At 46.4% G+C, this 16423-nt stretch overlaps 1 protein-coding gene across 5 annotated transcripts in view; it reads left to right on the top strand.

Moving 5' to 3' along the window:
* Positions 1-16423, top strand: part of NTM (neurotrimin) — a 930062-nt gene that overhangs the window by 796361 nt on the left and 117278 nt on the right. For all 5 annotated transcript variants that reach the window (XM_043873148.1, XM_043873142.1, XM_043873154.1 and 2 more), the window contains one exon: positions 12164-12289. In XM_043873148.1, coding sequence (XP_043729083.1) covers positions 12164-12289 — 126 coding nt within the window. The remainder of the gene's footprint in view (positions 1-12163; positions 12290-16423) is intronic.

Raw genomic sequence — 16423 nt, forward strand, 5'->3', positions numbered from 1 at the left:
GGACATAGCAAATGAACTTGTCTATTGAGTAACTAAAGATCAGGCCACCTTGCTATCATTTATTTAGCACACACTGTATTCCTGGTATTATTCTAGGCTCTTAAGTGTATGACCTCACTGAATCCCCAGGATAACCTGATGGGAAGAAGGTGAGGCTCATTGATGAGCACAGACAGCCAAGTGCTACTCAGACACACGTCTCTCGCAGCTCTTATGGGTGAGGGAAGAGGCTGGCAAAAGGACCACTCTGCACCAGGAGAGGAAAACTCCCATCCCAAGTGGTGCCAGGGAGCAGACGGCCTCCTGTCAAGTTTCACTGACATCCTGATGAGCCCACTTCCACCTGCTGTGAGCTGATGAGGGAGAGAGAGAGTTATTGTCGAATTCCCAGCTTGCCCTTTTTGATATAAAGTTCACTTGTGGTATTTTTTTTAACTCGGGCTGCTAATGCATCTTGTTCTCCAGAGTGTGAGGGACCCAGCTTCCCTCGTAGCCTTTAATTAGTTTCTGGATGATAACATCTTCACCAAGAAGCAACTGGTGGCGTCCCCCCATCTCGGGGGGAGGTAAAAGAATCTAATAAAGACATTCAGTTTTCTAGGTGATGTGTTTGACAAGCTTTGTATTAACAAGAAGCCTTGTTAGAACTTTTTCTTATTTCCCACCACGCTCCCTCCTTGGCCCCAGATCCCTGGTATTTCGCAGGAGAATTCACAGAACTGAGAACTTGCAGCTTCAAACAGACCAGCTCACATCTCCACCTCTCGTCCTAGAGGGGAAGAGGCTTCACCTTGATCTGTTCGCAGACCGTAACCTTTATGAGGGATTTAGCGGCAATAAAGCCTCGGAACAAAAAGTCAGCTTAAAACCAACTGACAGGTTACTTGGCACAGCAGTGGGGCCACTTCCTGGGCCTCTGGATTCAAGGCCAGACAATGAGATGTTCCTTCCATTCACCTTAATTATTCCCAAAGATGCTGGTCACAGGGAGGGAGGTATAACTCAGTTTCGTTTTGATGTCTGCAGCATCAGTACTTGGATGGAGAGAGGCAGAAACTCCCCTCCGAGCTCCTCTGAACTTAACCTTGCAGGTGCTTGAGGGAAGGAGAAAAGTCTGGAAAAATTTGGGCCGTACGGCAGCCCAGGCGGGGTGGGGAGCACTCCGCGGCCGCTTTCCCACTGCCATCAGCACCATTCCCCGCTGCACATGGTTTTATAGTGTGTGTTTGAGCGTGTAACTACCAGTGCTTTTAGGCAATTAGCATTAAAGCGCTGATGACGCCATCAAAGCAGCTGAGAATGGAAGCGATCTTGGCACTACTGGCAGTCAGCAGATTGACAGCCTGGAGATGCCGGGTTCCGCAGGGCTGAGTGCAGGGCCCCTGGGGGGCAGGGCCTCCGTCCCTGCCCTGCCGCTTTGCCCCTTGGCCCCCATCTGACCCCGATGAGGCAGCCTGGGAGTAAGGAATGATTGGAGCCTGCTCTCCTGGGAAGCTCTCAGGGCAAGAGGGGAGTTCGAACAAAGAGAACCATTGCCAGGAATCTGGGAGATCACGGTGACACGTACAGACCCATCTGCATAATGTTTTCTCTCAGGATGGCCAAGTGTGAGGTTCATCCTGGTCTGCTGAACAGCCACGCTGGCTGTTGTAGAAAGACTATTCCTCTCTCTGCAAGGTGGGTTTCAGAGCAGAAGCAAGAACATCCACAATTTTAGGAGCAGAGTTAGTGAACATCTTCCTGCTAAAAATGCAGTGGGAACATCGAAGATGAGGAAATAAAACTGAAGTAGGTAAAGGGTCCCTGCAGCTAAGGCCAAGGCTGCCTGGAGGGCCCAGCTGTGTGTCCTGAGCCAGATGGGGGCTGTGTCACCTTTCTCTGCAGATCTTTGGGGCTTGTGCAAAAAGTTTCTCTGGAGGATGGGGTCTAGGATATTATAAGAGGGCAGCCACACTTGGGTAGCTGTCCTTAACTGGCCCCTCGAGTTTCATGGGCATCAGCTGTGTGCCTACTTTGGAAAGTGAGAGCCACCGGAAGACACCAGAGGTTGTTCAGTCATGTCTGACTCTTTGCAGCCCCCATGAACTTCAGCCCTCCAGGCTTCCCTGTCCTTCACTATCTCCCAGCGTTTGCTTAAATTCATATCCATTGAGTCAGTGATGCTATCTTACCATCTCATCCTTTACCACTCCCTTCTCCTCTTGCCTTCAATCTTTCCCAGCATCGGGGTCTTTCTCAATGAGTCAGTTCTTTGCGTCAAGTGGCCAAAGTATTGAAGCTTCAGCCTCAGCATCAGTCCTTCCAATGAACACTCAGGACTGATTTCCTTTAGGATGGACTGGTTTGATCTCCTTGCTATCCAAGGGACTCTCAAGAGTCTTCTCCAACCACCACAGTTCAAAATCATCAATTCTTTGGCACTCAGCCTTCTTTATGGTCCAGCTCTCATATCCGTACACGACTACTGGAAAAGCCATTGCTTTGACTATACCAGCTTTGACTTTGCCAGATGCCAAGGCAGAAAAAGAATCTGCTTGAAGAGGCCTGGGGGCAGGGCCTCCAAGGATGTGGCGAGGCTGTGGCCACTGGGACCAGCGGGATTAGACAACTCCTGGTGCATCTCCCCAGCCCCTTCATCCAAGTGGTGTGGAGGAAGCTGGTTCTAGGTGTGCTGTCCGGAAGCCCTGGTCAGACAGCAGACCCTTGTGCTGTTTATTGGGAGTAGATTGGACTCTGTATTATGTTGATTGATCACAGTAGCCTTCATCTGTGGTGTAATTAGCAATTCACTAAGTGTTTTCAGTTATGGGACGTATTTCATCTGATCCCAAAGCCCTGTAGGCAGAGCTTAGGTCTCAGATCTGCCACTTCCTAGCTCACTGGCTTTGATTGAGTTAGTAGCTGTTTACAGCCTCAGTGTTTTGGGTTAAATAGGAAAACACATGGGTGGTATCTGGTATTTATCAATTGTACAGCAAATTTTGGGCTTCTCTTTCCAATTTTCTTCATGAAATCATGTAGGCTAATCAGGTTCTTGATTCCATTTTGTTGTACCATCATTTTCATTTTTGAGGACTTAAGTGTATATAAGTTTTAGTTGATTTCTCTCTAATAGAGAATCTGTAGTCTGTCTGACTCCCTGTATGAAGACCTTGGGTTAGTTGCATCACCTCTCTGAGCATCAGTGTCTTTACTGTACAATGCAGGGAATGCGTATGGGTTCCCTAGAGGATTTAAGAGGAAGCAGCAAGTGGTAAGGAAATTCCAAGTTGGCTCATTAGTTTAAAAAAAAAAAAAAAAAAATCCACCTGCTAATACAGGAGATTCACGAGACAGGAATTCAATCCTTGGGTTGGAAGATCCCCCGGAGGAGGAAATGGCAAGCCACTCCAGTATTCTTGTCTGGAGAATCCCAGGGACAGAGGAGCCTGGCGGGCTACAGTCCAGGGGTTTGCAAAGAGTCAGGCATGACTGAGCGGCTGAGTGCACACACACAGCAAATGTTAAGCCCCTGACAAAGCACTTGGCATACAAGGTATCCTTGCTGTCTCTCCTTCCTTCGTGAACTGGTCCCTAAAGAGCTGAGTGTGGAGCAAGAAGCCAGTCACGTGCCTTCAACCCAAAGCAGGTGCTTTCACATTAGAACTGGAAAGCACTCGCTGTGCCTGGATATCGTGATGAGCAATGATTCCCTTACATCCGCACTTTAAACAATTGATGAAGAGAGCGTTCTTAGCAATTTCTTGGATGTTGCCAAATATAACAGCACTGATGGTGGCAGGTAGGTTGCTGTGAAATTCAATTTGCGCTAATATGCCCAGAAGCAGGGAAGCGTGGCGTGGGGCCCGCGTGGTGTTTACCCTCCTCCCCACGTCTCTATCAGGCATGAGGAAACCAGGTCAGGATCAGAGCTCGCAGAAACTTCCACCTTTCAGTGGATCCTGAAAAGAACACATTCCGAACTTCAGAACCAGTGGCTTATGACTAATCCCGAATAAATCACTAGCTTTTCTCCCCGGGCTTCTTGATTTTTTCCCCCGCAAACAAGAAGGGTTTTAATATGGGGAGAGAGAAAGAGTAAGATGTAAGAAATGACAAAATGATTCTGGGTAAAGAAATAACAACCCGCCCGAGGCTGTGTCGTCAAGGAGCTCTCTGCATCTTCAGACTCTAATTTGGGATTCTGAGTATCTAGGATCTAACCTCTCCCTTCTGGAGAGTGTAGAGAGCAAGCACAGTGCTGGGGCCAGTGTGGGGGAGGCGGAGGGTTCCTTTGCAAACCCCTACCCCACACCCACTGCATCCCATGTCCTCACCTCAAGACCCTGCTTACCTCGAAAACACTAGCACTTCTGACGAAGGGATGAGCACCCATTTGGGAAGTGGTCAAGCCCATCTCAGCCTCTAAACAAAGTGTCCTTCTGCCCCCACACTGCACCTGATGTCTATATTCAGCCTCATCCAGGCCTCTAGAGATACACATTGTTAGTAATATTGATAAATCACATTTGAATAGTACTTTGTGTTGAAAATGTAATTTCCCACAGTTTTATCTGATCCACAGAGCATGTGCTTTAAAAAGGCAAGATAGGTATTCATATAATTAAAATAATCTGAGAGCTAAATGATGGACATGAGTTTATTCGGCTAGAAACAGTCATCCTGGGCTTAATACTCAGGCTTCTGGGGCAAAGCTGAGGAGTCTTTCTATCAAGAGATCCCACAGATCCTATGATACCTGAAGATGTTTCCTATTATACAAATATTTGTCCTGGAAAAAAGGAAGAAGAGAAAAGGAACGAAGAAAAGACAGGCTGACTAGTCTTTTCAGTCAAAGTAAGCCAAGAGAATGCCCCTCCGTGGACTCAGCAGTGGGTTTGATGGATCATTTCTCTGTCACGATACAGGGGCAGCTAGGACCCCTGGTTGCAAGAGGCGGCGGCTACAGCCTGCCTCACATGAACACTCCCCAGAAGCTGCAGCTCTGGGGTCCAGTGCATAGGGCGAGGCCGATGCAAAAGAGAAGGAAGGTTAGGAAGAGCCGGTGATGGATAGGAAAGATAACGAAACAGTCATGCAGACACTGGAAGGTCCAAAAGTATACTGATGAAACCTCTCACCCACTCTCCTAATAGAAACCGAGGCTATGTAGGACAGGGCTGTGGGCGGACAGGTGGTCACAGGGAGCTGCAAAGTCAGGTGCCCGTCATGGGAGGGTGCGTCAGCAAGACCCCAGACCCAGACAACCCCAGGCAGGGCGCCCACACTCCACTGCACTAACTCTGTGGGCAGAGAACACATTTGGGATCAGACATAAGCTGCAGTTGTGTCTCACCATCTGGATACCTGGCGCACATCACTAACAGCTCACAAAGCCTTAGTTTCCTCATCTGTAAATCAGAATCATAATAGTGCCATCTCGTAGCATTCTTGTGAGATTCAATAAAATAATGGAGTCACGCTTGCTATAAAATTTCTCATTCACAACAGGAATTCACAGTCTCAGTGCAGGTATGAGATGGTTGAATTCTATTCTTTGTGTGTGCATCCATGATTCGACATGCATTTCTTATTTTTCTAGCCCATCTATCTGCTCATTAAAAAGAAAACACTTAAAAATTCTGCATTATAAACTCCTTCCATGTTACAGATGAAGATGTACCTTCACCTGTAAAATGTAGGGAAGGGAACAATGAGGGTGACCCAGGCATCTCCGTTTGCCTGGAGCTTTTCTGGTTTCAGCGCGGAAATTCCCATGTTCTGGGAATCGCCTGTGTGCTAGGTGTTCTTAGTCGCTCAGTCTTGAACTGTAGCCCACAAGGCTCCTCTGTCCATAAGGATTCTCCAGGAAAGAATACTGATGTGGGCTGCCATGCCCTCCTCCAGGGGATCTTCCCAACCCAGGGATCGAACCCAGGTCTCCCGCATTGCAGGCAGATTCTTTCCTGTCTGAGCCACCAGGGAAGCCCAACTTTCAGGTAAACCAGGATAGTTGGTCAGCTTGGAAATAATATCTACTTGTGGATTAATGCAGGGGTAAGATAAAGTGGGGCTTCCCAGGTGGTGTGCGTGGTAAAGAACCCACCTGCCAATGCAGGAGATGCAGGGGACATAGGTTCAATCCCTGGGTGAGGAAATGACAACCCTCTACAGTATCCTTGTCTTGGAAATCCCATGGACAGAGGAGTGGTGGGCTACAGTTCTTGGGGTTGCAAAGAGTCAGATATGACTTACTAGAAAACAACAACAGCAGTTTAATAAACAGGAACCATTGAAATTATTATATAATCTGAAAGCCTTCAAGGGCTATTTAGAGATGTTGAGGAAGTTTAGTTATTTCAGTGTATTTACATTCCCGTACAGCCTTGTCAAAGCACTCATTCATTCATTCAAAACCTACATGTTGAACACAAACTGTGTTCCAGCATCCTGTTGTGTGCAGAATGCTTCCTGAACAAGACAACCAGTCGGGCTTACATTTTCCTTGGGAGAGCAGACCATATGCAGTAATCTGGTGTGGGGTGTTCTACATCAGGAAAGATGATGGAGGAAGGCTTCATGGAGGAGCTAAGGTTTAAAGAGTAAGACAGACCTGGCCAGGCGAAGAGTGGGGAGAAAGGAAACTATGAAGAACCAAAGAATGACCTGATGTGTTTGGGGAGGAAGGGAAGCCAATGACTGGACATTCCTACACCAGGTTATAGACCCAGGCCTGGGTGTCTCTGGACACCAGGCAAGTGGAGGGTATTCCAGATGGGTCCTTTTAATTCTGTAAAGACACAGGTCCCAAGGCCTTAGCTGTGATGCAACCCTTGCTGTGAGAACAGTCCTGAGCTGCCATAGGCATCTCAGATCTTCACTGCAGAGAGGAGGTGGGGGTCAGGGGGTGGGTGTGTAGGGGGGGCATGCCATCAGCAGCAAAGGCAGCATCTAAGATGCTTAGATCTGCATGTGTCCTCAGGAGCCTGGTCCAAGGCACTTCTGCGCATCCTCAGCCCCACAGGACCGTGAAAGGCTAATAAAGCATCTTAATTTGGATTTAATAGGGTATCTACTGTGCGCTAAAAACAGCCAATTGCTATTTATTAATGACATAATTATTAGAACCTAACACCTGGGCAGTAGAGGCTACATGAAGAGTGAGGAAGTTCCCCAGAATACTGTTTTAATAATTATGTTATTTAATTATTTACACATTTGAATTAAAATTCAAAAAGAGCCAGATTATACCTTAACATAATATAGTAACGTGGAACTGGATCCAAAGAGCGTGACGGAGGGGGTTTCCACCTTTCTTTCCATTCTAACCTGACCATTTCTCGATTGTTCTGGTTCGATAGGGATCAGTTTTCTAGATTCAGACCTCAGAAGTCAGCAGAGACATCACATGCATCTATGTGGAAATAAGCTGATGGCCTCTTTAAGGGTCCATGAACGTTTTGCAAATCTCAGACTCACCCCAGACCTCAACTGTGTGATCCCAGCTGCCAACAGGATACTCCTGCCAGTCTACTGGTCCCTTATCATCCCCATGAGCTTGTCTAATACAGAATCAAACTAATGTTTTGCCCCAAAGAAGTTATTCATATAATGTAAAGGTATGAGCCATCCAGCTGCTGTTGAACAAAATGGCCTTCATGTCAGACTCCAGGCTCCTAGATCCACCACCTGGGATCCCCAGGCGCCACGGCTTGACCTTGGCATTGCTCTCAAACCCACCCTTTTCTTTCCACCCTTACAGAGCCCACGGTTTAACCCAGGCCTTGAACATCACTTGTAGAAATTGATTTCTCAACTTAAATTTCTGTGTATTTGCTCTCTGACACCTTGTTACAAGCTTATTTTGCTTAAAGCATATTAATATATATATATATTTACTATATACTTATATATAATCTTTCCTCTTTTAAACAATTTCAAATGCTTGCCATTGCCTATAGGATGGAGTTAAAACCCAGGAAGTGGGCTAATCCTTGAGTGGGTTAAAATTTATCTACCATTCATTTTGTGTTGACATGACATACATATTTGCTAAGCACTGTAGATGCATGCTCAGTCGTGTCCAACTCTTTGTGACCCTATGGACTGTAGCCCATCAGGCTCCAATGTCCACAGGATTTCCTAGGCAAGAATACTGGAATGGGTTGCCATTTCCTCCTCCAGGGAATCTTCCCGACCCAGGGATCGAACTCATGTCTACTCATGTCTCCTGCATTGCAGGCACTTCTTTCCAGCTGAGCCACCAGGGAAGTCCTCACCTAATACTAAAACTCACTTATTGCACACTTCACATAGCTTGGGACTTCTGTAAGTGCATTTCACAAACTTACACCTAAATCCTGAGGAGAACCCTGTGAAGTACATGCATTTGGCTTCATGACATGAAGATGTGAAGCACAGAAAGGTGAGGTGACGGGGCCAAGACTGCCCAGCTTGAGTGCAGTAGATCCAGGATCTGGACCGCTGCTCTCCATTGCCTCTGGCAGTGGGTAGACTGCCTCCTCACGTGCACCCTGGATTCCTGCCTTCCCATCTGTGCCCGTGTACTTCTGTCCCACCTGCAGCAGCTTGATTCCCTTCAAAGCCTTCTTGACTGTTTCCCCATTGTCGATCCCTACACTAGACTCTGTGGCCCAGGAGAAACTGTCCCCACACCCTCACTGGTGGTGATTCTCCCACACTAGCTCACAGAACTCAATGTCTGTACTGTGGTGTCCAGTCACACACAAGTCTGTGATGCACTGGGATGTTTATAGGCACTGTTTCCCCCAGTAGACTGTAAGTTCATGGAGGATCAACAAAACATGTGCATTTCTGCACATCATGCACACACCTAACCCAGTTATGTGTGCAGTAGGTGTTCACTCAATAGTTTTTGTTTTTTTTTTCAATATGGACCAATTTTAAAGTCTTTACTGAATTTGTGACAATATTGCTTCTGTTTTATGTTTTGATTTTTTGGCTGTAAGGCATGTGGGACCTTAACTTCCTGAGCAGGGATCAAACCCGCACCCCCTGCATTGGAAGGCAAAATCTTAACCACTAGACCGTCAGGGAAGTTTCTTACTTAGTGTTTGGTGAGTGACTTTTGGCCCTGTCTCCTTCAGTGGCTATTCTTCCATTAACAATGATGCTTGGCCATCAAAATTCTTAGTAATAGGATTTTTCTAACATCACCTCCTTTGCCTGGAATGCCTTTCTTCCTCAGAACTGATTAATGTTTACTTATCTCCTGGGACTTGTCTGAGGTGTCTCATATCCAAGGAGCCCTCCATGACATCCATCTCCAGGCTGGCTAGAGTGTCTCTCTCTGCATTTCCTCACCACCTTATCATATACGTTAAAGGGATTTGTTTCTGTTCTGGTTTTTTCATCTCTAGACTGTGGACTCCTTGAGGACAAGCACTGTGTCTTTTCATTGGCATATCCTTGAGGCTGAGCACAACACTGGTCTATGGAAGTGCTCTGTGAATATTGATGGATGAATGAGTGAACAAATGCGTGAATGAATGAATGAAAGCAATGCAATCCTAGTATGTTTCTTTTTTTTTTTTCCATTTACTTTTATTCCTAGTATGTTTCTAACAGCCTGCTTGATTAGCCAAGGTAAGATGCAGGATGTATCCATGGAAACAAAATAAAATTGTAAGTAGCCCTATCTCCATTGGCCAAAATCTTCTTATGAACATGTATTAGCCACAATCACAGTGCATCCTTGTCGATTTAGTTTAATTTTAAATACTGACAGCATGTTAGCAGTTGCCACCTAGACAATGATACTTGTAATCTCCTTGCATCTTAGGCACTGTGCCAGTTAGGGTCGATAATTGGGATCGCATCTCTGGTCAGACCACCTCACCTCTCTGCCCTGCATGGTCTGCCTTTCAAGTTCATCTCAGGGCAGTCTGCCATCTTCAAGCTCTACTCTGAGGCAGGCTTGAAAGGCCAGTGAGCATTTCACCAACTTCAGCTGCATGAGTTGGACGAGTTCCAGTTGTGAGAGGAGGGAGACAATTCTAGATGATTCTTCCAAGCATGAGGTGTGATGGTCTCATTTGATATACTCACTCTGCTGACAGCTCTGGCCCAAACTGCCTCCTCTTCTACTCGGGGACTTTCCATTGTTCTCTAGTGTATGATTAGCAGATTAGCTATCATGTAAGAAGCCAGGAAAATGAACTCCCAGCAAGCCCTTCCAAAGCAAAAGTAATTCATTACCCAGCCTGATTTCCACTTAAAATGTACTTTGAGCACACTTCCAACTACAAACCCTAAATCACCCTGTGTTCACAAAGTCCATCATTTTTTATTTTATTGCGTGGCGTTGGCGTGACATAATCCCTTGCAGAGCATCTCAGAGTGCTTTACAGATCAATAAATTACTTACCTGCAGAGTTGAAGCGATGTCTGCAAGGCCAGCACCGTCATTCTGCAGCAGCCTGTCCTCTAAGAAACAGGCAAGGCTGTGCGATTGCCAAGTGGGGGCAGGATCAGGGCTGGGGCTTCAAGAATTACAAGTCCCAGTTAAAACTGTGTGTATAAAACGCATCAGATTTAAATGACTTAGAGAGCTTAGAAATTGGGATCCTTCAGATGGTCAGCAAATCAAGTGTTCAGTCATTAACTCATCAAGTTTCTTTCTCTTCTGGAAGTTTCAATTTAGCTTTTATAATGATACAGCCATAAATCACAATGATATGTCTTAGAAGTTTCAGATCTCAGAGGCTGGGGTCATTCCCCAGCCCTGGCTACATCCACCTTCACACTGCTTCTACCTGAAGCTCCATGTGGATTTAAGTCTAAAAATGATGAATTGATGCTTGCTTTATGCAGGGAGCTGTATTGGAGACAGCAGAAAATAAAATGATGAGCAAGGCTCTTGTGCAGTGTCTTCCAGTATAATCATGTATAGTCAAGGAAAAAAATGACACATGTTATGTAAACCAGCTAATTTTAATACTGTGGAGGAAGCTACATGGTCTCCAGGATGGAGAGGGAGTGCCCTTGGACATGGCCTAGAAGACCTCCTGGAAGGGATGCTGGCTCAACCAGGCCTTGAACGATTCCAGTCAGTCTAGACAGTTGGAGAAAGGTGCTGGGGACCAAAATCAGAACCAAGGGCTTGAGGCTCAGGAAACAAAGTCCGGTGTATGCTTGTTACTGAGCGTTCCTGGTTGGGTGGGGCTTAGAGATGGATGGCAAGTCAGTTTTCAGGAGAAGGAGGGAAAATGGCAAAGAACAGCTATCTGCAGACACCCCCGTTTCTGGAGGAGAAAATCCAGCATAACCAGGACTGAGTGATGAATAGTTCCAGAAGAGAAAAGGCAAGTGCAGAAAGTTCCAACCAGTCTTATTTTTGTGTGAGGGTTGCATTGGGGTCTTAGCCTTGTCTGGGAAGTAAGGGTGATGGTCAGCTTGCCTGGGGTCTCCTGCAGGCCAGGTGACACCGTGTCTTGGGGGATCATGGGTTCTGGAAAGACACCTGGGGGTGGCTCAGAAGTGTGCTGATTGAAGGAGGAAAACTGCTGTGAAGACACCTATGAGAATCGGACAGAGAGGCCAGGCAAACTTGAAGCACTAGTGTGTCAGAACCAATGTTGGTAGAACTGAAATGACACGTGTTAATCGCATGGTTTTGAGGTTGGTGTAAACATGTAGCTAGTTGGGGAAATGGTTCCCTTGAACAACTGTTATAATTCCATCCTATAAATATTTGTTGTATTTTTACTATGAAAATACATATTAAAAGTGTTTGTGGCTCAGTTGTGTCCAATTTTTTGCAACCCCATGAACTATGGGCAGGGGGGCTCCTTTGTCCATGGCATTCTTCAGGCAAGAACACTAGAATGGGTTGCCATTCCCTTCTTCAGGGTACCTCCTAACCCAGGGATCAAACCTATGTCTCCTGCATTGCAGGTAGATTCCTTACCATCTGAGCCACATTCCCAGGCTCTCCGACATTGCCTTTAAATAGGAGGAAATAGAAGGTGAAGTCAAGGTGAGATGTTTCTCTCATGCGTAATGTGATCCCTCTAGTTCCTCCTCATTAACTGTAGCCCCTGCGTTTCTGTCCCTGGGTTATTCTGCCCACTCCCCTTTGAAGACAACAAAGAAATACTTCAGCAAAATTTTAATTTTCCTTCTGCCTGTTTCGTCTCCACAGTATCTCCCAAAATTGTGGAGATTTCTTCAGATATCTCCATTAACGAAGGCAACAACATCAGCCTCACCTGCATAGCAACGGGTAGACCGGAGCCCACGGTTACCTGGAGACACATCTCCCCCAAAGGTAAGAGAAGCAGCTTGGTCCATCATGTCATGCGAGGTAGTGGGAGAATCGTTGTCTCTGGCAGGAGGTTATGGTGCTGGTGGCTTGGTCACAAGGATCCCACATTCTTGGTGGTCTGATAACAATATACTCATAGCTCTGCTGAGAATATCGGTGTTCTCAATGCAAGACAGGCATAACTGCTAAGATTCCAGAAATCACACTGGGGGATTGATGCAATCCCTGGGAGATTAACCTCCCTTGTTTCTGGGTGAAATGATGGTAGGATGTCCTGGCTGACTTTTCTGGTCACATTGGATGGTAGAGTGCTCAGTTCGGTATTGGTGGCATTGTTCAGCTGGCTGTGGTAAGAGAGAAAACACAGACACACAATGATGGATGAGAGCTTGGCATGGCCATGTTCCTAAAATGAACATTTCCAGGTCTGTACTGCTTCAACATTGCCAAGGATCTGGTCGCTAGGCCTTCAGTCCTTGTGTGGTTTTGTTGTCGTTCTACTCTGATTAATCCTAGATAACAAATATCACTTAATGTGTGACCAAATTGCAAAACTCACTTTGTCTAAATGTCTAGATGTTTTGTAGACCAGACTAAGTCTTGTTTTGTGCTCGCATAGATTGAACCTGAAACTTTAACAATTTAAGGCAAGATGCCATTTATTAAGGGCTTCGCCAGTGGCTCAGCAGTGAAGAATCCACCTGTAATGCAGGAGGTGCAGGAGACGAGGATTCAACCCCTGGGTCGGGAAGATCCCCTGGAGGAGGGCATGGCTACCCACTCCAGTATTCTTGCCTGGAGAATCCCATGGACAGAGAAGCCTGGCAGGCTACAATCCATCGGGTCACAAAGAGTCAGACATAACTTAAGTGACTGAGCATGGGCATCATTTATTATAAAGCTAGCTTTTATGCAACGTACATTACATGGTTTCATTGGTTCTTAAATATCAACTGAGTGTTTGGGGATATAGTGATAAGCCAGAGCAGGCAAGTCTCTGCTCTCATGAGCTCACATCCCCATGAAACAAATAACCAGTAGTATTAATAATAATAATAAGCGGTGATAAGGATGGGAAAATAGAACAGGATATGTTGACAGAAGGACAAGAGGTTTGGTCAGGAAAGGCATTTGACATGGTGACATTTGAGCCGAGACCTGAATAAAAATCCTTAAATTTCATTGCTTGTATATGGCTAGCCTAAAATACATTTATGTAAGTATGTAGGTATACATGAGTGTGTTTGTAGGTAGGCATGTGTGTATGTAAGTGCACTGTTGACTCAATGAAGGTTTAAGATGCTAAAGGACAGATACCCACTATTGTAAAATAGATAAACAAGGGCCTACTATAAAGCTCAAGGAACTGTACTTAATATCTTGTGATAACCTATAGTGGAAAAGAATCTGATATATATATGTGTCCTCTACTGAAGTTATGGGGGTGACCTTTCACACCAGCACCGTAGTTGGTCACAGAATTTGGGCTGTGACCCCAGGCCAGATATCTCTCTTCCTGCTGGAGCTGAGGACTGTCTGGCCCACCCCAGGCCAGGTGTCCTCTGTTCCTGAAGAAGGCGGGGCATCGCAGGGTCTGCTACACCTGGCATTCAATACAATCAGTTGAAGAAGACTGCATGGGCCCCAGATAGCAAATTCCCTCTCTTGGGGTGACAAGTTGCCCTAAGGACATTTTCACAGAAGGGGTGAGATTTTCAGTGTGTTTAGCTGAAACCCTGAGAACTCTCCGTAGCCACCATACTTGAAGGCACCACTGTGAGTGAGGGAATCAGAGAGATGCTTACGTTTCTGCCAGTCTCTTAACTGGAGCTGACCTTACAGGTGGACTGGCCCACAATCTGGGAAGAGGTTCCACTGGGCATGAGATCGCTAGTGATGAAAAGTGGTCCTGGGGCACATCCCAGGGAAGGGTGTCCAGGTGGACAGACTTTCTGGTTCAATGTGCATGCTGTTCATCCCTGTAAATGTCGGGTCCTCGCTCCCACTGGACACTGGGACGGTCCGTGCCTTTAGAATCCACAGAGCATTCATCATCTCAGCATCATGGACTTTGCTTCTGTCAGGAGGCACCTCTCCCTCCATCCTGCAAGTCCCCCTCTGACTCCTGTTTGATGTCTTTTCTCATCCCTCCTCTGACTCTGCAGCTCTTTGTCCTTTTCTGGGTTCCTTTTCTGCCTTTCCTTTTCTTTCCTTTCTTCCCTTCTCCTCCGTATGTCTCCTCTTTTTGTCCTGCCCTTTCATGCTTTCTCTTTTTGTTCTCTGCTTTCCTCTCTCTCACAGCCTCCTACACGTTCCCCTTCCATCTCATTTCATCCCACATTGTCATCTCCTTTTCTCTCTCTTCCCCTCATAATCACTTTTGTCTCCCCGCTGTGTTGGCACCCTCTCCGATCTTCCTGCTGAGGTTCGCACCGCTGTGCGCTAGCATCCTTCCCCCACCCCGGTCATCCAGCTGCCTCATTTCCCCAGGGGACTTTACCTGAGCCCCGGCCAGAGGCATCCATTTTCCTGGGGTTTTAGCTGCTATGGAAACAGAAGATGGATCAAGATGGAGAGGAGCAGGATAATCAGAATCTACCTGTGGATCAGAGTAATTTAGACACGCAGCTTTTCCCAGATCCCTGGTCGGGATTAGCTACCCAGATTCAAGCTGACGAGAGACACGCCACGTGATAACTAATCACCTCGGGGCTCACGGGGTGCTGCTTTCTCAGTGACTGATTATTTGGAGATGAGAGCTGTCATTGGGCTGCGGCCGAGCCCGAACTGAAGCTGGAGACCCTTAGCGGGCCAGAGCTTCATCTCACCCCACTAAGTGTCTGCAAAATGCAGCTTATTTTACATACATGTGGACAGGATGGGGGTTCCTTGGAAGAAAAGATGCCCTGCACCTGAGCAAAGGCTCCAAAGACAGAGCCTCTGTCATCCCTGGTGCCACTCTGTATGGGCAGGTCATGACTCAATCAAGGGCATTATTATACTCACACCCATTAAAGCCCTGAAGGAGGGCGGACCCAGGCTGGACACGGTGGGCAACCTTGATGGCTTCACTACATCTTCTTTCCTGCACTATCTGTTTGTTCTGCACATTTCTGAAAACTCCTAGTTTCCTCTATCACAACTCATATGGTGCTCCCTGCAATAAGCTGACATTGGTTTATACCATTATATAAGTTCCATGCATAAAAGATTATATTTTGACTTCTGTATACACTGCAGTGAGCTCACCGCCAAAAGGCTGGCTTCCATCCGTCTCCATACAGTTGACCCCCTGCTCCCATTTCACTACCTGCCCCCACCCCACTTCCCCTCCAGTAACCTTTATTCTGTTCTCTGTATCTATGTGTTTTGGTTTAGTTTGTGTGTGTGTGTATATATATATATATTCCCCATATAACTGAGATCATATGATATTTGTCTTTCTCTCTCTCACTTATTTCACTTAACATAAGTTCCCAGATTTCACTGCCTTTATGTGGAAACAAAATAAAGAAGTGTTAACCGCCATTGTATAATAGTGGCTTATGTATCCAGATATACAGAAGCTGGGAATGATCTCATGGTGGGGAGAGGGTGGCAGGGTCTTTCTCAGAAGGTGTCTGCTTGGCACGTTACATCAGAAGGCAAAAGTGTCAGTTGTCCCTTTCCAGAATAGAGAGAAAGTAAGACTTCTCAGGCCACCTCTTGACATTGCCGTAGAATGTGAGAAGTAACATTTCACCTGTTAGTACTGGTTGTATGTCTTTTTGGCTCCCTTTATGAACTTAGAGCTCCCAGGAGTTCAAGAAGAAGGTGTACTAGCTTTATAGAGATATACCCGCCCTCACTGTACATACCTCTTTTGAAGGGTCCAGGTGTTGCCTTGGTGTTTTCAGGACAAAAAGCCCATCTCACTTTCTCCTACAGAAATGCCACCTGGAGCTACACAAATGTCGCAATGGCCCCTTGCCGAATCCCCCATTTTAACCTGCTGCTCCAGGCACTGGAGGACCAGCAGTGGTCCCCAGAGTCCCTCAGACACAACCCCCACTTGTGATTCTGTGTCTTGTCTTCTCTTTGCCTTCCCGAGATGTTCAAGAACTTACCTCAGCACAGCCCTTTCTTATCCAAAAGAAT

This window comes from Cervus elaphus, chromosome 2, assembly GCF_910594005.1.
Source record: "Cervus elaphus chromosome 2, mCerEla1.1, whole genome shotgun sequence".
Lineage (NCBI taxonomy): Eukaryota > Metazoa > Chordata > Mammalia > Artiodactyla > Cervidae > Cervus > Cervus elaphus.